Genomic DNA, 24463 nt, shown 5'->3' on the forward strand with positions numbered 1-24463 from the left:
GCTAACTAGCCTAGCTGGACGCGTTGATACCGTCCGCTCAATCTGTTGTCATCAAAGCCCGGTGTGGATCACACTTGACCCTGCTGCCATCATGTTTCATCTTGTTCTCGCTATAAACTCCACAAGATGCTCGGTTGAACTTTCCCTCCTCCGAGGTACTTTTATTAAACTCTTAATAAACAGTTGTGAGTCTCTATTTCTCACCTTCCGGTGTTACACTCTCAAGACTCCGGGCGGTACACATGGGTAAATGCAATTCCCATTGCGTTTTTAGTCATTATCACGGTACTGGATTGCAGAGAGTCTCACGTCCTGTGTTTAGTGTTTTGCTTCCCCCATGTCGCGTCTGGGAGCTGTGTCTCCCTCCTGTCATAATTTCTTTGTTAAATGGCATTCTGTTTATTATTAGTATTTGAACTGGATTGCACTTTTCTGTCCATCAGATTATTTAATGGGCATATGAAAAATTGATCAGTAGTTACAAGGCAAAAATCTATATTGTTAATTAAATGTTAAATGCAGATGAAAGAAAATGTTTTTGTTGGTTCATTTGAAATGTTCGGACCCCAGATTGATTGGATGATGGAGGTAGTGGACCTCCTGCTATTTTAGTTGGGGACCCCTGTGATAGATGTAGCGGTACCGAATGACAGCAACATCAGGAAGAAGGAAGCTGGAGAAATACCAAGGGGAAAAGCTTGAGAAGATGTGGAGGGTGAAGGTAGCAGTGGTCCCAGTGGTAATCAGAGTGCTTGGTGCAGTGACACCCACCCAAGCTAGGCGAGTGGTCAAGCAGATCCCAGGAAAAACATCTGAGATTTCTGTTCAGAAGAGTTCAGTCCTAAGAACAACAAACATACTGCGCAGGACCCTCAAGCTCCCAGGCCTCTGGTGGAGGACTAGACCACCCGCAGGGGCGAGATGCCCTCTTGCCCTCATGGACAGTCGAGCAGTGTTTCGAAACACCTGTGCTTTGGAATCTCTACACAGTATCGGAATGCCTGTTTTGAGCTTCCCATCCCATGTTGGTGTTTGTAAAGTCTTGCTTCTTGTAATAAAGACCAAAAGCCGATGGATTCGTTTTATTCCAGCCTGTTTGCTTGAAATGACTCCTGGCCAAACTGACAACTGGAATGCATGAATCAGTCTTACCATCTTGCTATCGCCCTCTGTTTCAGCTTGAATGTCATTTTCTGGCCTCCGCCCTAATTTGCACATCTCTCCATGATGTGTTCACCCTGTTATGTGGATAAGCTACTTTTCTTTTGTCACTGAGACAGCACCTGGGTCTGAAACAGGTAAGACAACATTTTTGTTTTCTGTACAGGGGAGGATAAATGTTTAAAGTCTTAGATCCCAATCTTTATTCACGCAGAGTTGCCTGGAAACTTAAACTGACAGCTTCAGCAGCAAACCAGCAAGTTAAGTCTTTTTTGTGCAGACAAAAAGAAAAGCCAGGTAAGGTCCTTTAGCAAATATTGTTAACTTATTAATGTTTATTAATGATTAATATTAATGCATAGAGAGAATATGAACATAAAGAATCCCTGTGAAAATTCAACCTAACCAAACTATACAAGCCAATCAGAAACACGTCAGGTGTGTAAGAATGGCTCAGATTTCATTTTGCTTAAACCTGGTACATACACTGGAAACTGCTTCTAGTTATGATGTCTGTCTAAGTCAAACTAGTCACTAACATGGCATCATTATGATTACAATAACACATAAAGCTCAAAGGTCTCTACAGGTGTAAGGGTTAGATATTTGAGCAAGTCCTTCAGAATAGGTTAAGCATTCATTTTTTTTACCTCTTTAATTTGTTTTGTACGTGATAAGCACATGTGATTTATACGCCAGTAGGATTGTCTTTTATGTATTACTGTTCCCATGATCAAGCCTCAAATCAGTTGGACATTTGAAGGTGCACAGTGAAATAAAAGCTTTCCACTAATCTGTTAAACCAAAAGTACTGAGCTTGCTTTTAAATTGTAAGAAGAAGAAAATAGTAGAAAGTAACAGAAACTAGAAAGTACACATACTTGTTTCAAAATGTAGGGAGTAAAAGTAAAAAGTCAGAAAAATAAATACTTACCTGCATAGAAAGCATAGAAAAAAACATACATATATGTCATTTCAGAGAAACTGCCAGAAACATGGGTATGTGTAACCAGTACAACAGGTTTTGTTTTTCTATTTGTTTTCTTCAGGACACTGGAATGCAGTCTTAAATGTTGAGGCAGATAAACCTTGAAGGTGAACTGAAAGCTTCGACTCCAGCAGATTGCCAATTTTCCTTTTACAACACAAAAAAACCATCAGGTGAGCTCAATACGCAAAGTTCTGAGTCAGAATATTGAAATAATATAATAGTATATTAAAAAGAGAATAACTTTATGTATAACATACCAGTCACAACAACAGTCATATTAAGATGCTTGAGGTATAATGAGGCATAAAGACAAAAATTAATTACCTGCTAATTTTGGTTGTGTGTCTGAAACAGTTTACTTCAGTGTATAGTTTCCTCTGCAACTCATATAATTATTAAGTCACCAGTTTTCCAGTTTTCACTTTTGAAAGATAGTTTCTTTGGGATCTTACTGCAGATGAAGCACTGTCCAGTCAGTTTGCAAACAGACCGGATGTTTCCGAATATCAAGACTTAATGTGGCTAACATCACGGTGCATATACAGTGAAAACTCCTACTCATTACATCTTTCTTTTCCAGATGAAGTTCTAACAGTTTAAATGTCAAAGTTTTGACTTTTTACAAATGCATTTGATCTACAAGCTGTTGTGGTCTTATTAAAATATCCCTTACTTTTGTTCTCCTTACAGACAAGCAGGTAATATAAAGTTGTGCAGGGTGAGGGTATGGGGGTATAGGCTCACAGTATGAAAAACTATGATTCATACTTATAACAGACCCATTTCTGTAATATATCTAAATATTAGGGGTGCAACGATACACAAAATTCACGGTTCAGTTTGGTTCGATACTTTGGTGTCACTGTTCGATATTTTACCGATAGAAAAAAAAATGTTCATGCCTTTTTAATTTGTCATTTATTAAAATTATAAATATATATTTTAGAGATGGACCGATCCGATATTACATATCGGTATCGGTCCGATACTGACCTAAATTACTGGATCGGATATCGGAGAAAAATAAAAAATGTAATCCGATCCATTAAATATCACGAAAGCACCTCACAAAACTTGCAACACGCCGTAACTCACCTCAGAACGTTAGCACTTCGGAGCAGTATGCATCACGTGATAGAGCGGCTGTGGCATGCGGGACCTGTCGGTGGTCTGGATAGCATTTGGAGCTTCGCTAGCAACCCGGCATTTCATCTCCGACAAAGTTATCCCGAGAGAAGTAAAGCAAGTGTGTAAGTCCATCTCTGAATGTTTGTAAAGCATTCCTGCGTTAAGCTTAACAAGCGACTGCCTCTCCTGCTGCTACTTCAATCATGAAACTGCTTAACGATCAGCTGATCGGCTTTTCTGTCGCGAGTCCGTGTCTCTAGTTTGCTTTTGGCCCACTTTGCACCAGAAAGAGGAAACCAGCGGCTGAACAACAGCAGCACGTTTAAGCTTGATCAGCTGTTGTTATTAATATTACTTTCTACTCGAGGATCTTTTTCTACGTAGCTGACGCTGGTAACTGTGCAGGGGCAGATCTAGCAAAGTTTAGCCAGGGGGGCCGATAGGGCATTAACAGGGAAAAGGGGGCACAAAGACATACTTTTCTTTCTTATTCTCATTTAAAATGTCTAGCTTTTAATAAATAATTATCTGACACCCAAAGTTTTAATTTGATGTAAAATGAATAGAAGTCAATTACTGTATATAGTAACTATTAAGTCTAATATATATACCCTAGTAAGCTATAGTACTTTTTCCTTTGGGAAGGTACCATCTGTGCAGTCTGCAATTTTGTTGAAGAAAGATGTTGAATCTATTTAATATTTCTTGAAAAATAATTGATTTCTGTGCATTTTTTTTCACACTGCATCAAATTAAGGTTGATTACGTCGATTAAGCATCATGAGGTGGAGCGTGAGGGGTGGTTCCCTATTTTTTATTTATTTATTTTTGTTGTTGCTGGGAGTTGGAACCCTATTAGTTAGGTTGCTTAATATTTATGCTAAGTACTCTTTAAAATACCAGAATAGGGAGGATGGTGTAGGTTTAAGTTTATTAGATTGATCAGTATTGCTGAACTATGAAATATTTTTTTTTGCATACAGGTATAACAGAATAGCTTTAGTGTAGTTGTTGTTTTAAACTTGAGTATGAACTTATACCAAATGCAGCAAGATATTTAAAAAACAGTTTTGTTGATTAAAAAACACTATATCGGATTCATATCGGTATCGGCAGATATCCAAATTTATGATATCGGTATCGGACATAAAAAAGTGGTATCGTGCCATCTCTAATATATTTTAACTCAAAAGTACAGTTTTTAAATTTAATGTTGCTGAAACAACAAAGTAATAAAAAAATAAATCCATCTGATCGAGAAATCACTCATCTTTGGAAAAGAGAGTTTATTACAGAGAAATGGCTCTTTCCAAAATAAAAGCTATACTATACGCTTCTTCTGGGCTATATTCTCAGCAGCATATTAAACATATCAGGTCCCCATAAGGAGAATCATGTGCTAACGGCTGTCTAAATGACTCGGGTAAAGTTTGTAGCATGCGTGCTTGTTGTTTTTGTCTGCTTCCACTTGTCTTTGCACTAGGATGATGTCGACGTAAATGTGCAGTCATATTCGTTGTGTTCCCACTAGTGCTGTCAGCGTTAATCTCATTGAAATGACGTTAACGCCATAACACGGCAAATCTCCGTTAACGAGCTACGGTGGATCGCCCTGTGTGTGGGGCTGGATGGCCAACACGTTAACGAGCAAACTGCGCTAACGCACTAGTTCCCACCAATGTAATTGAGCATTGCGTGGCACATCCGACATACTGTTTTACTTTTGTCCATGACGAGCTTACCATCAGGGTCATACGTCACATGAAGACCAAAATCGTTCCAAACGCCAGATCTGAATGAGGGTGGGGGAGGTTCAATTTGCCATGTTGCAAGGAGAGCTTAACTTCTGTCTTGCTAGCTTGCCCTGCGCTCAGTGAATCTGCGTTCAACTACTCCGCCTAGGCTGCACTGTCGAGCGCAGATCCACTGAGCGCTCAACACAGACAGCATCGTCAGAAGAAAAGTTGATAAAATAAATTAAAAATTTTGTATTGATCCATACATATGCGTACCGAAAGCACTGTATCGAACGGTTCAATATCGATACGAGTATTGTTGCACCCCTACTAAATATCTATATTATTGATAATATATATTTTGTAATATATCTATATTATGGCTAAACTGCATTTCGTTGCCTTGTACTTGTGACATGTGCAATGACAATAAAGTTGAATTCTATTCTATTCTATTCTAAAAAAACAACAACACAACAAAAATGAAAAGTAGGAAGATAGGAGAAGTGTCAATTCTGTGATAATCCGGTCGTTAAGTGATGACGTGACGAATCCTACTTCCGGGCCTAAAGTGGTCAGTGTTTAATACGGCTTATGTTTTGTTAACATGTTTAATGTTTTGTATTTTCTTCTATTTAATCTCAAAAAGTTCCTAAAACAGTCAGTGATCACTGTTGACCTCCCTCGGCTTTTATTACCGCTAATCATTTATTTAAGCTCAGTTTTTAAAACCTTAGGATGTAACTACAGCAGTATATGAATGACTAACCTCGTATTGTGGATGGATTATCTCAATTGTTCTCCTGGCTGAAGTTTGGTCCTTTTACAGCATCCTGCCATGCGATTGCATTTGTTCCTGACCACCGAGAACCCCCACGTTAACTTTTATCAAAAGGAAAAAAAGTTCGCTTGTTTATATTATGCTAACATAGCTGTGTCGCTAGAGGTCACGTAGCACATCATTAAATACCAGCTAGCCAAACTTCAGTAACCCTACAAACGTCACTGCTGTTTAGTTTTCTGTCTTCATTTATGTTGGAAGTGATAACAGAGCTGTACGTTTTAATTTGTTTCCTAAACCCCGCAGTCAGGACATGCTATATTGTATTTAGATAGAAGCTAGCAAGCTAACTTCCTGCTAACTTCTAACTCCGTTAAATGTCATAAATTCCGTTTTCATGGATGCCTGGATGTTAAACTCAATTGTTACACCTGGTAGAGCAGAACGCTGATCATTTTATTAAAGATGAAAGACTTTAGACAGTTTTTCAACTCTCAGTAATGCCATAGTGAGCATTTGATATATGGACCTGGAGCGGAGTTCTGGCCCAGACATGGCTAGTGACGTCAGACTTAATGACCGAATTAAGTAATTTCTGCTTGGCTTAAACAATTCCAAATCAAAACACCAATTATTTCAAGATGCTTTTTATTCCAAGGTAAAGTTGGTTGTGGGTGCGTGTAAATCTGAAATTACAATTAGAGTTTTGTTTTCATTATCATGAGCTCTCTCTCTCTCTCTCTCTCTCTCTCTCTCTCTCTCTCTCCATATATATGTATGTATACCTGTATGTGCAGGAGAAAATAAGATAAAATAATCATCTTGTAATAACCTTTTTGACTCAGACAAATATTAACACTATAAGTGGTTGTTATAAACTAGACAAAGTACTCTGAGGTAAAAGTTTCATCCTGGGCCTCCTTGGCTGTTTTTGTAGTTGTATTTTTTATGTTTTTGTACACTTTTGCTATAATACAAGTAAAGTTTCTTTTAAGTCCACTCTCTTGAAGCTTAGTTATTTCCCGCATGGTACTGTCATAGGATGCTTTCTGTGCAAGTTGAGTCCTCAATATTCCACAGTCTGCTTTTTGGAAAGGGATTAGGAACAACAGAAATCAGCCATGAAGTGGCAGGCTAATTTGGTGTGGAAGATCTTGACAGGCCTGCACAGAGTTCCAACCTCAACAAGATAGAACACCTTTTTGATGAATTAGAGTGGAGACTGTGAGCCAGGCCTTCTCGTCCATCATCAGTGTTTGATCTCCCAAATGTGCTTCTGGAAGAATGGTCAAAATTCCCATAAATACTCCCAAACCTCATGGAAAGCCTTCTCAGAAGAGTTGAAGCTAATACTCTAGGAACAACAAGTAAGCCTGCAGTGCGAGAGCGAAGTGCTCTAATGGGGTGATGTGGTTCTATGAGGTCATTAAGATAAGATGGGGCCTGATTATTTAAGACCTTGTATGTGAGGAGCAGGATTTTGGTTTCAATTCTGGATTTAACAGGGAGCCAATGAAGAGAAGCCAAAACAGGAGAAATATGCTCTCTCTTTCTAGTCCCTGTCAGTACTCTTGCTGCAGCATTTTGGATTAACTGAAGGCTTTTCGGGGAGTTTTTAGGACATCCTGATAATAATGAATTACAGTTGTCCAGCCTGGAAGTAATAAATGTATGAACTAGTTTTTCAGCGTCACTCTGAGACAGGATATTTCTAATTTTAGAGATGTTGTGTAAAAATGGAAGAAAGCCGTTCTACATATTTGTTTAATATGTGCGTTGAAGGACATGTCCTGGTCAAAAATGACTCCGAGGTTCCTCACAGGGTTACTGGAGGCCAAGGTAATGCCATCTGGTTAGATACCATATTTCTAAGAGTTTCAGGGCCAAGTACAATAACCTCAGTTTTATCAAAATTAAGAAGCAGAAAAATAGAGGTCATCAAGGTCTTTATGTCTTTAAGACATCCCTGCAGTTTAATTAATTATTGTGTGTTATCTGGCTTTATGGGTAGATAGAGTTGGGTGTCATCTGCATAGCAGTGAAAATGTATGCTATGCCTTCTGATGATACTGCCTAAGGAAGGCATGTATAATGTAAACAGAATTGGTTCTAGCACTGAACCCTGTGTAACTCCATAATTGACCTTAGTGTGTGAAGAGGACTCTCCATTTACATGAACAAAATGGAGTCTGATAGGTAGATATGATACAAACCACTGCAGTGCAGTACCTGTAATACCTACAACATGCTGTAATCCAGGGGTTGGCAACCTTTTTGATGATGAGTGCCATCTAAAATTTCCTCAGAAGTCAATGTGCCATATGATTGCATTAGCAATAAATTTAATAACGCTCTATATGAACAGTTACCACCAGTTATTTTCAGTTATGAAAAGCACCACTGAACGACACAGGAAATCTTTCCTGCCTGTGGCCATCTCCCTGTACAACGCATCCACTTAACACACTGGTTACTGCTACAACTACACATGTTTCTTTTCCAGCTATTTATTTATGAGTGACTTATGTATGTATGTATATATATGTATATATTGTACTATTCTTAGTTAGCATATTGTCTGTCTTGTCTTAATGTTGGTTTATAATGGAGCACTGTAACAAAAAAAAATTTCCCCCAGGGATCAATAAAGTATTCTGATTCTGATTCTGATACACACTATATAGAACAACTTTATAGAATTATATTTGTTTGCAGATGTTGGCAGCTATCAGCAAATAGTTATCAGCTATTTTGAAACAAAAAGAGACACTTTTTATCCATAAAAGCAAATGAACTGTACAACAGAAAATGCAAATGCTATTTATGGTTTCCTACAATACTGTTGTGACAGTGATGTACACTGGCTTGTTGGTATATGTATGATTTCTATACATTTTACATCAGATAAAAACTTTGGTTATAAGATTCAGATCTTATAACCAGCTTCTAGTCTAGCTTTATTAAAAGCTAGACATTTTAAATGAAAATAAGAAAGAAAAGTATTTCTTTGTGCCCCCCTTTCCCTGTTAATGCCCTACCTGGCCCCCTGGCAAAACTTTGCTAGACCTGCCCCTGCACAGTTACCAGCTGTCAGCTACTTAGAAAAAGATCCTGGTGTTATTTGTCTCTCAGAAACACTTCATAACGTCCCTTCAACTCATTCATGTCACCTAAAAGGTAAACCTGTTTCTCCATCACCTGTTCAGCTCTGATGATTCAGTAAGGACATCTCCTGGTTTCATCTGCATGTTTCCCTCTCACCACATATCGTCATAACCGATATCATGACCAGCAGCTTTACAGCTGTGGCTCCAGCAAACATCAGACGATTCTAGAAATTAATATTAAATAAATTCTAACAACAGCTGATCAAGCTTAAACGTGCTGCTGTTGTTTAGCGCGACATCCGGTGGTTTCCTCTTTCTGACACAAAGTGGGAGATAAATAAACAAGAGAGAAAAGCCGATCAGCTGATCATTTCATGATTGAAGTAGCAACAGGAGAGGGAGGGGGAGAGATTAAGAGAAGTAGAGGCAGCTGACAGCAAAAAGACACAGAATAACTCCAGCTTTGTGTCTTTTTCCATTCTAGCAGAAGTCCGGGACAAACTGTGTTCATTTTCAGCTCAATACAAAATGCGTAATATTTTCTATGAATGCGGAACGATTCCGTTTGTACGGGAAGGTTGGCAACTCTACTAACTAATCTTATGAATAAAATAAAGTTCTCTATCAGTAATATCATAGCACCCACCCAGCTGTATAGAAACTCTGTCATGCTAGCTAGTGCGCAGTACGAGTTATTGTAACTGACTGTAAAAAGTCAGCACAATGAAAATAAACTCCACCTAAACTTGGTTTATATCTGACCCAGATAGACTGCAGGTCATAACTTCTTACCTGAAGTTCAGTTCACCTGACACTCTGACAGGTGTTGTGCCAGAAAGTGATTGCCGTCCGCAACACCGGCCCCGCTTTTTAGAGAATCGGCTCTTTCGGCTCGGCTCACTAAAAAGAGCCGGCTCTTTCGGTTCCTAACCGGCTCTTCAGGTTGTTTTGTTGCTTTAATTAATTAATTATCACCAACAATATAAAATTATGCACAAAAGGAATTAGTAATGTTAAAAAACGTGGTTTTCTTTATGTATGTTTATATATAAATATTTATGGGGACCCCTAGAGACGAAACACGTACAGACTCCAAAACACATTTCTAGCGTTAACTGAACTTCCAAAACAGAGCTACCTCGATCACTTAAATTACACTAATCGAATGTATATGTCTATTGTTTTTGTATTTTTTATATATATATATATATATATATATATATATATATATATATATATATATATATATATATATATATATATATATATATATATATATATTCAAATAATTAAAAAAAAAAAAAAAACTTCATTTACCTGTTACTACCACACACCCAATCCGATTGTCTTCCTGGCTTGTGTAGCCACTAGGTAACAAAAGCTCAGCACGGTGTCACAGTACGGCTGTGTGGCAGGCAGGAGAGGACCCAAACGCAAACTCAGAGACAAAAGGTAAACTCAAAAAACACAGCTTTATTGCTGGCGTGGAGTGGGACACGAAAAACAATACAAAATAAACTAAACTGGAAAAACTAAAGCACAAGGAGCCACAGGGAAAAATCACACAGCTATGATGGAGACTACGACACTGACAAAGAGAAACACAGGGCTTAAATACACAGAGGGATAACGAGGGAATGAGACACAGAAGGAGGGCACAGCTGGGAGAAATCAGGACTGACGAGACAAGCAAAGCAGGACACATTCACATAAGACACGGAACTTCAAAGTAAAACAGGAAGGATCACACAGAGACGCGAACTTGACACAGTGGAGACAGCAACTAAGAAACACAGAGACATAAACCATAAGGCAGAGGACTCTAAGAACCGAAAGACACAGAGGGGAAATCAAACATGCAGACACAGACTTACACAGAACAGAGGGGACACAGAGAAACATGAAGGGCAAGGGATTGAAACTAGAAACCATAAAATAACTCACACAAATACAATATTTCAAACATCACAAGGAACTAAAAACGCTGGGTCAGGGGACCCAGGACCATGACAGTACCCCCCCCCCCCCCCCCCAAGGGCTGGCTCCAGACAGCCCAAACCCAGAAAAACAAAACCAAACAGAAAACAACCCAGGGTGGGTGGCGGGGGTCCAGGACGGAGGGCCAGAAACAAAGCCACAAAAACACAATGTCCATCAAAAACACAGGAGCGCAGGGAACAGTTCACAACTCCTCAGGGGGCCGACCCGGAGGGTGACGGTCCAGAAGTCCATAGTTCATTTGATCAGGGGGCCGGCCCGGAGGCCGACGCCACAGGAGTTCATGGTCAAATAGTTCCGGGGGCCGTCCGTGCGGACGGCAACGGCGGCGACATGGAAACAGTTCAGGGGGCCGACCGTGCGGACGGCAACGGTGTGGAAACTGTTCAGGGGGCCGACCTCGACGGCGGTGACGTCCAGCTGGTGGCCCAGAAAGCGGCTGGCAATTCAGGCGATGGCGATCCGGGGGCCGACCGCGCGGAAGGCAGCGGCGGCGGCGAAGGAGACGACGGAGCAGTTCAGGGGGCCGGCCGCGCGGAAGGCAGCGGCGGCTCCCAAGTGTCAGGCGTACCGGCCGAGGCTTGGAGGGCACAGGATCAGGCGACGCTGAAGCAGAGGCTGGCCCAGGCGACGCTGAAGCAGAGGCAGAAGCCGGACCAGGCGTAGCAGAAGCACAGGCAGAAGCCGGACCAGACGAGGCTGAAGACTCGGAAGCCGGACCAGACGAGGACGAAGACGAAGACTCGGAAGCCGGACCAGACGAGGACGAAGACGAAGACTCGGAAGCCGGACCAGACGAGGACGAAGACGAAGACTCGGAAGCCGGACCAGACGAGGACGAAGACGAAGACTCGGAAGCCGGACCAGACGAGGACGAAGACGAAGACTCGGAAGCCGGACCAGACGAGGACGAAGACGAAGACTCGGAAGCCGGACCAGACGAGGACGAAGACAAAGACTCGGAAGCCGGACCAGACGAGGACGAAGACAAAGACTCGGAAGCCGGACCAGACGAGGACGAAGACAAAGACTCGGAAGCCGGACCAGACGAGGACGAAGACGAAGACTCGGAAGCCGGACCAGACGAGGACGAAGACTCGGAGGCTGCAGCAGGCGAAGCACAGGCTGGAGCTGCAGCAGGCGAAGCACAGGCTGGAGCTGCAGCAGACGTGAACGAGGCTGCCGGTGGAGCAGCTGGTGGCTGAACGGGCCCCTCGGACCCTCCGGTGGAGCAGCTGGTGGCTGAACGGGCCCCTCGGACCCTCCAGCGGAGACGGGTGGCTGAACGGGCCCCTCGGACCCTCCAGCTGACGAGACATGAGGCTGGTGTGGTTCTCCGGAACCACCAGCTGACGAGGAAGGCTGCTGGATGGGCTCCTCGGGCCCTCCAGCTGACGTGGCATGAGGCTGGACGGGCTCCTCGGGCCCTCCAGCTGACGTGGCATGAGGCTGGACGGGCTCCTCGGGCCCTCCAGCTGACGTGGCATGAGGCTGGACGGGCTCCTCGGGCCCTCCAGCTGACGTGGCATGACCAGTAGGTGCAGAGACCACCGGCTGAACAGAAGGCTGAGTGGGTGACGGAACAGATGACTGAGCTAAACAATGGGGAGCTGGCTGAGCTGCACAGTGGGCTAAGGGCTGAGCTAACGGAAGCACGGGAAAGTGTACTATGGACTGGGTGGCTAACAGCGCTAATGACTGAGCTAAAGACTGAAAGGCATGCAGTAGTGATGGCGGTGTGGATTGTAGACCGAATTCTCCTGAGCCCTTAGTAGAAACAGGGACGGGTGCAGGCACATGCCGGACACTAGCCACTCCCACCCGAGGAGTAGGTACGGGTGCGGAGACGGGCTGTATCCTGGCTGACCTCACCCTGGGGACCGGAACAGGCACTGGCAACGGCTGGGCAACTGCCCTTCCCACCCGAGGAGCTGGTACGGGTGCAGAAACGGACAGAGCCTCAGCCGGCCTGGAAACCAGAGCGGGGACCAACTGGGCCTCAGCCTCCCCCACCCGAGGAACTGGTACGGGTGCAGAGGTACGCTGGGCCCGAACTGCCCCGGGAGGAGAAACACGAGCAGGAAAAGGAGCAGGCTCAGAAAAAACAGTCCGAGAAACGGCAGGCTCAGGGTCGACAAAAATAGATCTATCAAAAATGAACCCGCCGTCCACTTCATGTTTTGCAGTCTTATCAGACCTTGCAGACTTAGCAGACCTTGTTTTAATCGTTTTCTAAATCCTTGGGTTAACAGTTGTAGAGTGAGCTGACTTGGGGATGACTGAACCAGACTTAACAAAACCTGAACTGACAGAACCTGAACTGAGTGTTGTAGACCTGGTAGAAGTGTTCACAGTTTTTCCTCTAACCGCATGTGCAGACTTAGGCGAGCGGGTATTGTCTTTCATCTCTCCCTGTGTAGAGGGAGCAAAGCAGAATAACTTTTCCCAGTCTACGTCATCATCCATAAGGGAAGTTCCCCACGGATCAGAGGTGAGCTTATTGCTCTTTTTAGTTATGGCTTCAGGTGGGATGTGTGAAAGGCAGTCATTATAACTCACCACCGGGAGTTGCTCAGCAAATGAAAAGTGACGGCGGCGTGAGCGTCGCTTCCTCTGAGGAGAGGAAGCTGACGGGGCATACAGCTGAGCCTCTGACGTGCGGGACGGCAATGCAGAGGCTGGAGCGTGAGCATCCGAAGAAAAACGGAGCACTCCCACCCGAAGCGGCCGAGGCTTGGGTGCGAGCGGGGCAACAGGCGGAGGCTTTTGGCAACTTCGGGGACCTCCAAAAGCCAGCCGAGTTCCGTGGAATAAGTGCTCATAATCCGGAGCGCGCCATGGCTTCCAGCGGAGCTCCTCCTCCAGCTGGGCGAGGGCTGCCTCCTGGCGCTCATACAGCTGAGAGCGGTTTGCTGGGTCCATGTAATGGTCGTAGTCTTCTGTCACAGTACGGCTGTGTGGCAGGCAGGAGAGGACCCAAACGCAAACTCACAGAGACAAAAGGTAAACTCAAAAAACACAGCTTTATTGCTGGCGTGGGACACGAAAAACAATACAAAATAAACTCAACTGGAAAAACTAACGCACAAGGAGCCACAGGGAAAAATCACACAGCTATGATGGAGACTACGACACTGACAAAGAGAAACACAGGGCTTAAATACACAGAGGGATAACGAGGGAATGAGACACAGAAGGAGGGCACAGCTGGGAGAAATCAGGACTGACGAGACAAGCAAAGCAGGACACATTCACATAAGACACGGAACTTCAAAGTAAAACAGGAAGGATCACACAGAGACGCGAACTTGACACAGTGGAGACAGCAACTAAGAAACACAGAGACATAAACCATAAGGCAGAGGACTCTAAGAACCGAAAGACACAGAGGGGAAATCAAACATGCAGACACAGACTTACACAGAACAGAGGGGACACAGAGAAACATGAAGGGCAAGGGATTGAAACTAGAAACCATAAAATAACTCACACAAATACAATATTTCAAACATCACAAGGAACTAAAAACGCTGGGTCAGGGGACCCAGGACCATGACACACGGCCCCTAGCATCCTGGAGCACTTCCATTGTGTTTTGCAGTTTGTACGTGTTTTGGAGTTTGTATGTGCTTTGTCTCTAGGGGCCACTGTAAATATACTTTTATTTATTCACTCCACATAAAATGTAATAAATAAATTATAAAATACAAAAACCAACTATTTACATTTCATACATTTCAACTTCCATCCATCCATTCGCTTCCGCTTATCCTTTTCAGAGTCGCGGGGGGCGCTGGAGCCTATCCCAGCTGTCATAGGGCGAGAGGCGGGGTACACCCTGGACAGGTCGCCAGTCTGTCGCAGGGCCAACACACAGGGACAGACAACCATTCGCACTCACATGCTGCATTTCAACTTTTAACTACCTAAATTTTCAGCTTTTTCCTTTTAAACAAATTTAAAGTGAAACAACACAAAACACTGCAAACCACAACACAATAAAATATAAATTAAAATATGGAAAAAAAGGGGGGGAAAAGAACGCCCAGATCTTTAATTAAGGGAAAGGTTGGCATTTAGAAATATTAATATCACACTCAACTGACTGCGTTTTATCTTCCCATTGCACTGATGGGTGGACAGTTCTTAGGTGCCTGTGCATGTTGTTTGTGGAGCCGGCTCTATATGATATCCTTTTCTTGTAGACTCTACACTCTGCCTTTGTTTTGTCAATAAGATTGAAATGGTTCCAGACTTTGCTTCTTTTCTTGGTGTCACTCATTTTCTTTACTGTACCTTTCCAATGTGATGGTGTTGTCTCTTGTTGTTGCTCCCAGGTCTCTTTCTTTCCCTCTCCCTCCTGCTCGTGTTGTGTGCTACTGCTGTTGTGAGTGTAACTACCGCCCCCGTCCCCTCAGCTCAGCGCTGAGCAGAGGGGGGAGGGGCGCAAACGCAAGGCTCTGTTTGGCGTCTCTGCTCAGCGCAAACACAAGGGTTTTGTGTTTCATGTTTGGTATCAACTTGTGTTTTGTGTTTATTCTTATTTTGTATTAGTTCTTAGGGTTTGGTTCTTGTGTTTAGTGCTTTAGTGTTTTATCAGCACTACCTGCGTCTTTCCTCTGTGCTCTGTTCGTGTTCCTGAGTTGGTGTTGTAAAACAGTCTGTGTGTTTCCTGTTTTATTTTGTAGAGCCGTGTCTCGTCTTGTGAATTAGTTCAGCTGTGGTCCCCTCCTGTGTGTCATTCCCTCATTACCTTGTGTGTATTTATAGTGTGTGTCTGCCTGTGTCCTTCGTCGCGTCGTCTGCTTTACTCTGTGTATTTTGGTATTCCTGGCGTCTCTCTGCTCTAATTTCCCTGCATGTCCTCATGTTTTCAGGTTTGTGTATTAGTTTTCCCAGTTTAGGCTTTAGTTGCTCCCTGTTCCTTATTTCCTGTTTTGTACTTCACTTTCATTACAAATAAACACTCAGTTGCACCCCAGCCTGTACCTGCATTTTGGATCCTTTTCTCACTACAACACATGACTGCTGCCCTAGCTGTGACAATACTATAAAATTCCCTGACCCCAGTTTGCATTGTATTGTATATAACGTTTTATTTCTTCCACATTTTATATTGCAATTGTTATATATATTTTGGATCTATGCTGCCATACCCAGACAGTGGCTAAACTATTTTTCAGTGTTCCTGCAACAGTGGCAATAAAAATGATCTTTTATCTTAATTAGTACTTTGTACAGGTTTTATAGGGCACATATGTTAGAACATATTTAAATATACATCTAAAAAATAGCTCAGAAGTGAAAATCATGGTTAGTAATCTTTGTATTAACTCAGTGAAGTATTCATTGTTTGTCTATCTGTTTGACTGATTAATGTCAAAGTATTATTTTCCATAGCTCTGTATTAAGTAAATAATATTTTGTCTTTAGGTTTATAGAGAAGAGGACACGGAGGAACAATCAGATTGATGAATGATGGACACAGAAGACAAGACTCCAGGTACACAGCCATACACATTAATGCTGTTAGTCAAAATTTCTCATTTAAAAGGTATTAGGTGTTATGTTTACATGCATGTAATTTTCCTCTGTTTCATCATAGTAGTTAGTGTTTGCCACCATGAGAATAATTTCAACAGTTCAAAGAGTTAAATGTAATAAGTTTCTTAGTATCATCAACAATCAATTTACTTTTCTTAAAAGAAAAGGGCCCAGGGCCAGTTTAATGTTTTAAAGTCAAAGGGAACCTGCTAAAATAGTTGTTTAAAATCTATTAATGAAAAGGTAAACAACAATAAAGAAAATATTAAATTAAATATTAAATTATTAAATGAATTATTGTAAATTCAGAAATTTAGTAATTGTTGTTGGTCATTATGGTCATCTAAGCCTGTGGCAACAAAACAGTGGTTGTCTAATATAAGAGAGCTTCAATCCAGAGTTTAGCCACACACCACAGTCTGAATTAGTTTCTACTCGACACAACTGTCATGCAGTATTATCACTGTTTCCAAAGTTGGGTCACCTGGGAAATTTTAACAAAAAAAGCCAGATGAGTTTAAGTTGTGCTACAGTACATAAAGCAACAGTAACCAAACACCAGTTATGGATTAATAATTATAAGTCCTAAAGATTTCATAATTTCTGACTGTGTTTCACTGATGTAGTTTCTGCATAATTCTAGTCTGTGCACAAACAGTTGAAGCTAATGATAACGGTAGCTTCAGCTGTTTCAACATAAAAAATGCTTGTTAGTATTTTCTTATTGCTACAGGGGCATTTCAATTAAAAAAATTTAAATTGTCACTCAGTCTTCAGCTTTTCAGTGTTTGCCCAAAAGGCCACACAGGCTTAGAAAAGTTTCTTATTGTTGATTTATATCCCATTTTATTTTTGAAGAAAAACTCTGATGCAACAGAACACATTACAAGGTGTTTAAAGACAAATAACAGGTGATCTAGTTATATAAGTATCCACTGAAATGGTACATCGATTGCATCCTGTCTTTCCTGTATATTCTATTTATGTTTCAAATATTTCATTCACCCAGAAAAAATAAAAAACTGAATTATATCTATAGTTAAATAACAAACATAGTCAACAATTAAGTCACAGATTATAAAGAAATTCTTTTAACAATTGTTGTCTTTAATTTCAACTTCTCTGTTTGTCTTCTTTAGGCCTGTTAAACTTTATCACCAAACTTGGACTGGAAAAATTTTATCCCAACAAGCTGACTCTGCAACTTCTATTAGAAATCAACAAAAGCAACACATATGATCATCCTGTTCAAACAGTGGAAGATATACCATGGTGCTTCTTTAGAAGATTGTTTAAAATCAATGCAGAGTGCAGGGACTGTACACAGGTACCGAATAATAACCATGAAGAGGATCAGTTTAATGATCAATATGACCTTGACTTTTGCCTTACAGATGACACTGACGATAGGTTTAACCCAGTTGACATCATAGTAGCACTTTTCAAATGTGCTGACAGCTTCTTGCAACAGCAAATGACCCTCAAGATGTCAATGTGCCAGTTTTCTGTCCCACTGTTGATGCCTCATAGCAATAATAGTCAGTGTAACCTGATGCTTTGGGCTCTGAGAGACATTGTCAAAGAGTGGCTTCCACATGAGTTATCTCAATCAAAACACTTTGTTGAAGACAACATTGTTCAAGCAGATATACCACTCTATTCATTTGTGAGGCTGAAAAACTGCAGCCTATCCAAGTCACAGCTTTTGAATATGATTCTCAGCCGGGGTCAACAGAATCACAATTACTTCATTCACAGAGAAATGGAAGGAGGAGCAATTGAAAAGAAAATTGCCAATGGACTGGTTGAGGTTTGTTGGTACCTGCCCAGTGGAAGAGAAAATCTTGACATTTTTCCAGAGCCAGCTGCTTTCGCTAATTTGCGAGGAGACATTTGTGAGTCGCTCACACAATTCAATTTTCTTTACCAAGTATCAACTGCTGTCTTTGTGTTCCTCGACAAAGTTGAAGAACATGAGCAGAAGATTTTGCTTTCTCTACCAAATGTGAAAACAAAACTGTTCTTGGTAGTTGATGTCAAAGACAGGAATGCAAAGGGAGACATATTGTCTGTGAAGGCAACACGAGAAAAATTGGATTTACCGAAACTCAGCATCAAAATTAAACGCTCAAACATGAACGTTGTCGAGTTTTCAAAAGATATTTGTGCAGCTATTAAGACCTCAAATGTAACCACAATGAAAATAATCAACATGTTTGACAAAGCTGTCGAACTAGGTTTGTCTGTGGATGAATGCAGGAGTGAAAACCAAGAAAAGGCAGCTGAAGAGATTATGAGGGGCATTGGAGTCCGCAATATATCCGACTACAAGAAGCAACAACTTCCTCTGCAGGGAGATAACTGGAAGAGGTTGTCACAGTTGGAAAAGGAACAGTGTAGATTAAAAGATGTTGGTGACTCAGGACTGGAATATTACAAATGTCAGCTCCAGGAAGAAGTGAAGCAAATTAAGAAGAAGCAAAGTACCTACAAATTGTCCAAAGCAATGAGAACTTTTATTGCTAACTTATCTACGAACAACAAGGAAAAACAAAACTATTTCCTAAAATGGATGAAACTGAAGCTTGATACAAAATCACGGGAAAAACTCTCCGCATTGAGAAAGAAATTTAAAGAAGAGTGCAGGAAGAAAGAGTCCAAACTCATTGCAGAGCTGGATCAAACCTTGTTGGAGAGCTCTTTAGGAATAGAGCATTACATGAGAGAGATGGGGCTGATCTATGAGTTTTCTTTGCACTCACAAAAAACTGTTGATGAAATAGTTGCTCTGCCAAGTGTTGTAGCTAAAATGCTGCTTGATGGATATCCTTTAGAACTCTTGGATGGAGATGCTTCCAATATTCCAGAGAGATGGGTGACAGATGTGCTGATGGAGCTTCATAAGAAGGTTGGAGAGAAGAGCAGACTGTTGGTAGTGTCTGTGTTGGGTGTTCAAAGTACAGGGAAATCAACACTCCTCAACACCATGTTTGGTGTGCAGTTTCCTGTCAGCAGTGGCCGATGCACAAGAGGGGCTTATATGGTCTTCCTCAAAGTTGGTGAAGATTTAAAAACTGAGTTGAAATATGACTTCATAGTTCTCATTGATACAGAAGGTCTAAAATCTCCTGACATGGCACAACTAGAAGACAGTTATGAGCACGACAACCAGCTGGCAACCTTTGTCATTGGTCTAAGTGATGTAACCATTATCAACATTGCAATGGAGAATGCAAATGAAATGAAAGATATCCTACAAATCACAGTGCATGCATTTTTGAGGATGAGGCAAATTGGTAAAAAGCCAGTTTGTCATTTTGTACACCAAAATGTTGCTGGTGTTTCAGCTCATTCCAAGTGCATGACAGAGAGGAAACATCTCTTGGACCAGCTAAATGAAATGACCAAAATTGCAGCTGAAATGGAAAAGCAACCTTCTATTAATGCATTCACTGATGTGCTGGACTACAAAATTGACAAAAACCACTGGAACATCCCTGGACTCTGGCTTGGAACCCCACCAATGGCACCAGTGAACACAGGTTACAGTGAAGCTGTAGCAGATTTCAAGAAAACTCTTTTGGAAATAATGAAAGATGACAGAGATAGAAAAGCCACACAGATCCCAGATTTTCTCGAATGGATGAAAGGTCTGTGGAGAGCAGTCAAATATGAAAACTTTATCTTTAGTTTCAGAAACATTCTTGTGGCTCATGCTTATGACAACCTTTGCAAAGAGTTTAGTCAATGGGAGTGGGAGTTCAGAAAAGACATTTTCTGCTGGCAGACAGAAGCAGAGTTAGAAATCTTAAATACTGACAACGAATCAGAAGTTAACAGTTGGGAAAAAGTGGTTAATTCCAAAAAATCTCAACTGTCTGACAAAATAACAGACCAAAAACAGCTAATGATGGAGAAACTAATTCACTATTATAAAAGGAAAGACAGAGATGTAAATTTGATAGAGAAATACAAGAACGATTTCTCTAACAGTATTATTGGCCTTGCCAAAGAAATTCAACAGTCTGTCTCCATTAAACTTGATTGTGCCCTTCAGCTAAAGATCGGCAAAAAGAAGGCTCAAGATATGCAGAGAAAATACAGAGATGTGATTGAAGAGCAGGTCATGCAGCTCTTGGGCAACTACAAAAAATCATCTCTGTCAGATGAACAGCTGATAGATGTGTTTGAAAAGATGTGGACAGACGCAACAATAAATGTGTGTGGTCTGGAACACCGAGATATCGCAGGATCAGTCCTGATGCAACTGAAAAAAAATTTCTTAAACCGGAAAGTCAACAAGGATTTACAGGTTGACTTAAAAGAATATGGAAAACAGCCATTTAAAGTTAAAAATGTCCATTTAGATTCCTGGTTCAAAATGGTAAAAAACTGGTTCATACGTGATTGTCAGAGCTTTGCAGACAGTGCAATTGAATCTTGCACACAGTTTGTACTTGATACAGTAAAGACAAATGGAGATTACCATGAGTCTTTCACAAGGGATCTTCTGGAGAAAATCGATAGTTTCCTTGAACACAGTTGCAAACACCACAAAACAAATATACAGTTTGAGATTGACCTGAAACTTCACATTTGTAGCTTTGCCACAAGGCAGTTCCTGGAAATGCACAAAAAGTTCTTGTACAAAAACAATCCTCAAAATCAGCTGGAGAAGCTCAAGAATCAGTACTTGTCAGACTTTCTCGATTTGTACAAAGACAGAGATCACTGTCAACGAAAAGCAAATGATTTTGCCAGAGTTTGCATCAAACCTGCAGTGGAAGACTATGTCAACAGATCACTGGGAGTAGATATTGTAGATGAGATTGTGACCAGCTGTCATTCAACAGAGTACAGTTCCCGCTCTTATTTCCAGTACAACATTCAGAGAGAATTACTTCAAAAAGAAGACTTTAATAGTTTTGTGAGGTACATCAGTAACTATGAAATGTATGTTAAGAACTGGATTTATGAGCACGTCAAGCAAAAAATGTCAGAGGATGAAACTTTATGCAAACTGAAAAACAAGATCCTGCAGGTCATATTTACAAAAATCACAGAAGCGTTAAATAAGGCATCAAAAGCAAAGGATGGCACTCACCTTGAAGATAACAAGGAAAGCATCACAGAGTTCATCAACAGCATGCACAAATATCTAATTAAGGACATCTTATTATCAGAGGAGGATGAAAAAGCCATCCTGTTTCAAATCCAAAGCACATGTTATCCATTTATCAAAAGTCTCAAGACCTCAATAGAAGACTTAAAAGCAGAACTTCAGTTGGAATTCTCAAAATCCAAAGATATTGCTGCAGATTTGGAAAAGCTTCCAATCAGACCACATGACGAGCTTTTCAAGCGGGTGTTTGGTTGTGGACAACAGTGTCCATTTTGTAAAGTGCCCTGTGAGGCTGGAGGGAAAGAACACACTGAGCATCATGCAGCTGTGCATCGGCCACAAGGTCTTGGCAGATATAGAAACCTTGACACAGAGAAGCTGGTTGAAACATTATGTACAACTGATGTGTACAGTGGAAGTAAATTTTGTAACGCACTCACTAAGCAGGAATGGCATCCTTACAAAGACTACAAAGCGTATTATCCAGAGTGGCACATTCCAGCAGATCCTTCCATAGAAGCATCGGACTATTGGAAGTATGTTTTAGTGAAATACAATGAACAGTTTGCTGAAAATTATGACGCCAAGCCAGCTGATGTTCCACAGGCCTGGAGAAGCATCACAAAGGAACAAGCACTGAAAGGCTTAACAGAAGCATTCAACATGAAATGAATCACGTACAATCCTAACAAATATCATTGAAGAAAACAATGTTAAAATAAACACTGAGGCGCACTTAGGATACAGGACATCATCATTACAAAGATCAGTCCAAATAAAAATGAATCAATACAAATAGTAAATGATTTACTTGGCTGAAAGATGTCAAGCTTTAATATTTTATTTTGTATTGTGTCCTTGATATAAACTACAAATAGTTAGTTTTACCTCTTTTTAGAGAACATTGTTAGCTTTTTCTTTTTATCTTATTTTATTTGCTTTTCAGACTTTTCGATTTTCTGAAGTTTTCCTGTTTTTTATTCATTATTGTAGATGTTTTATATTCACTACAAAGAATATGTAATAACATTATTTTGCAACATGATCATTTATATTTTTCTTTTCCTCTGTTTTCCCAAAATGAAATATTTTAATATGAAAAAGTAATTTAACTTTAAAATACTTGATTCAAAATTATATCATGAATTTCTGTTTTTTGAGGGTGGACAGCTGATCATGTAATTTCAGACTTTTTCTAAATATTTTACTTTTTAAAGAATTTATTTCATCAGTGATTCATATTGCAACACAGCTATGCATGATAATAAAGACAACAATGCTAATGCTACTTATGACTTTTAAATATCTTTACGTTTTTATTTTTCATATACACATTTTAGTACTTACACCTATAGGTATAGGTACTTTCATGTTATGTGCATTTATAAATAATTTATGTGTCAATGAAACTGACCTTTTACTAATTTTTCCTTTTTCTATAAACAAACCAAGAGGAGAAAAAACCTAGCATCTGAGGGTAACCATTTTTTCTGTTAGACTTGTAATGATTTCAAATAGGCTTTTTTGTTAAACATTTTAAAGTTCACAGATCTATAGCACAACAATTTGCACGACAATTAGTAATCATGATATACTGTATGTACACAACATTTGAAAAAGTTTTAAAATAAATATGTCTTCATAATGAATTTTTTAAGTCAATATTCTTGCTTTAAATTCTCTTTTTTTAAACATAGCCATAGCACATTCCACTTCCATTGATGTCAAGGAAAGCCCAGACCTTTCTGTTACTGGGCTTTAAATAGTTTAAATAGTAAAATAGTCACTTTTAAAGAAAGACTTACCCTAAACTAGATTTACTGTCTCCCAACTTTTTTTTCTTTTTAACTGCCTGTGCATGTGAAGCAAGTGCTCTAACATTAGAGTTTTACATCAACAGAAAATGTTTATCTTTAAAGTCTGTATAATAAACAAATAAACTTTATTTACTTTGAATACACTCTAAGTTTTATGTGCACGAGGTTACTAGTGTTGGCCAAATTAAGTTTTCTGAAACACTGAAGCTTGTATAGAAAAGGGTTCATTACTCAAAGGTTCATTACTTTTTAACACCATCGTCTTTGGTGGCATCTGGTGGCCAATAATAACACAAGCCGCTTGAATCAGTCAGTGAGTGACGTCACCAGACACCGATAAATAGTTTTAAAATGTGTGAGAGAGGTTGGACTGTGAAAGTCAATTGTATTTAAAGGCTTAAAGTTCTGAATTTGAATTAAAATCAAGTCAATGAAAGTGGATTTTTTTTAAAGATATATTAATTTTATAGCATTTTGGAAACGTAAACATGGGGTTTAAAAATAATAAAAATATAAAAAATAATAAAAATTACAGACCTAATATGTTGGTGGACAATTTTGGCCACGAACAAGCTGAAAGGGTCGTGATTCTGAACAAACCCAGGGTTAAACTGAACCGTCCGAGTAAGTGATGAGAGGGATTTCACTGTGCAAACATATGTTTTTGTGACGATGCCTAAAACAATATTCTTTGGAGGATGCGGGTATCGATCCCGCTACCTCTCGCATGCTAAGCGAGCGCTCTACCATTTGAGCTAATCCCCCACACGAGACTACCCCGAGTGACGTCATCATACACTGATAAATAGTCTTAAAATGCATAATGTATAAGAAAGAGTATTTCAGAGATGAAAGTAAAATTAATTTTGGTTATTGAACAGATATTTTCGGACTTTTTATTCTCTTCTTGGAGACGCAGCACCAAAAAATAAATCACATCCCACAGCATAAACCACAGCAAATGACAAGAGGGAGGAGTGTAGTAACTTTTACCATTTACTGAAAAAAAGCATGGGTCATTTTTGGCCACGAACAAGCTGAGAGGGAGTTTTTATGTTTTTGCTGGATTCCTGTGATC

The 24463-nt window shown here is 40.5% G+C and overlaps 2 protein-coding genes across 3 annotated transcripts in view; both read left to right on the forward strand.

Annotated features, from left to right (window-relative positions):
- esco2 (establishment of sister chromatid cohesion N-acetyltransferase 2) overlaps positions 1-24463 on the forward strand; it is a gene marked incomplete at its 5' end in the record, with an annotated part of 134545 nt that overhangs the window by 94556 nt on the left and 15526 nt on the right. The gene's annotated exons all lie outside the window — the stretch shown is intronic.
- Positions 1382-23524, forward strand: LOC309688861 (up-regulator of cell proliferation-like). 2 transcript variants are annotated; one of them, XM_082504902.1, is made up of 4 exons: positions 1382-1458; positions 2211-2322; positions 16336-16405; positions 17586-23524. In XM_082504902.1, the coding sequence occupies exons 3-4, from the start codon at positions 16378-16380 to the stop codon at positions 22238-22240; spliced, it is 4683 nt and encodes a 1560-aa protein (XP_082361028.1). In that variant the 5' UTR covers positions 1382-1458; positions 2211-2322; positions 16336-16377; the 3' UTR covers positions 22241-23524. The 2 variants fall into 2 exon arrangements, with proteins under 2 accessions (XP_082361028.1, XP_082361029.1); XM_082504903.1 differs by lacking the exons at positions 1382-1458; positions 2211-2322 and adding an exon at positions 10338-10356.

Source organism: Aulonocara stuartgranti (assembly GCF_965226115.1).
Source record: "Aulonocara stuartgranti genome assembly, chromosome: 15".
Classification (NCBI taxonomy): domain Eukaryota; kingdom Metazoa; phylum Chordata; class Actinopteri; order Cichliformes; family Cichlidae; genus Aulonocara; species Aulonocara stuartgranti.

Coding starts and splice junctions, on each gene's coding strand:
- LOC309688861 (XM_082504902.1), top strand. CDS start 16,378: ATGATGGACACAGAAGACAAGACTCCAG. Junction 16,406..17,585: donor CACAGAAGACAAGACTCCAG/GTACACAGCCAT, acceptor TGTCTTCTTTAG/GCCTGTTAAACTTTATCACC.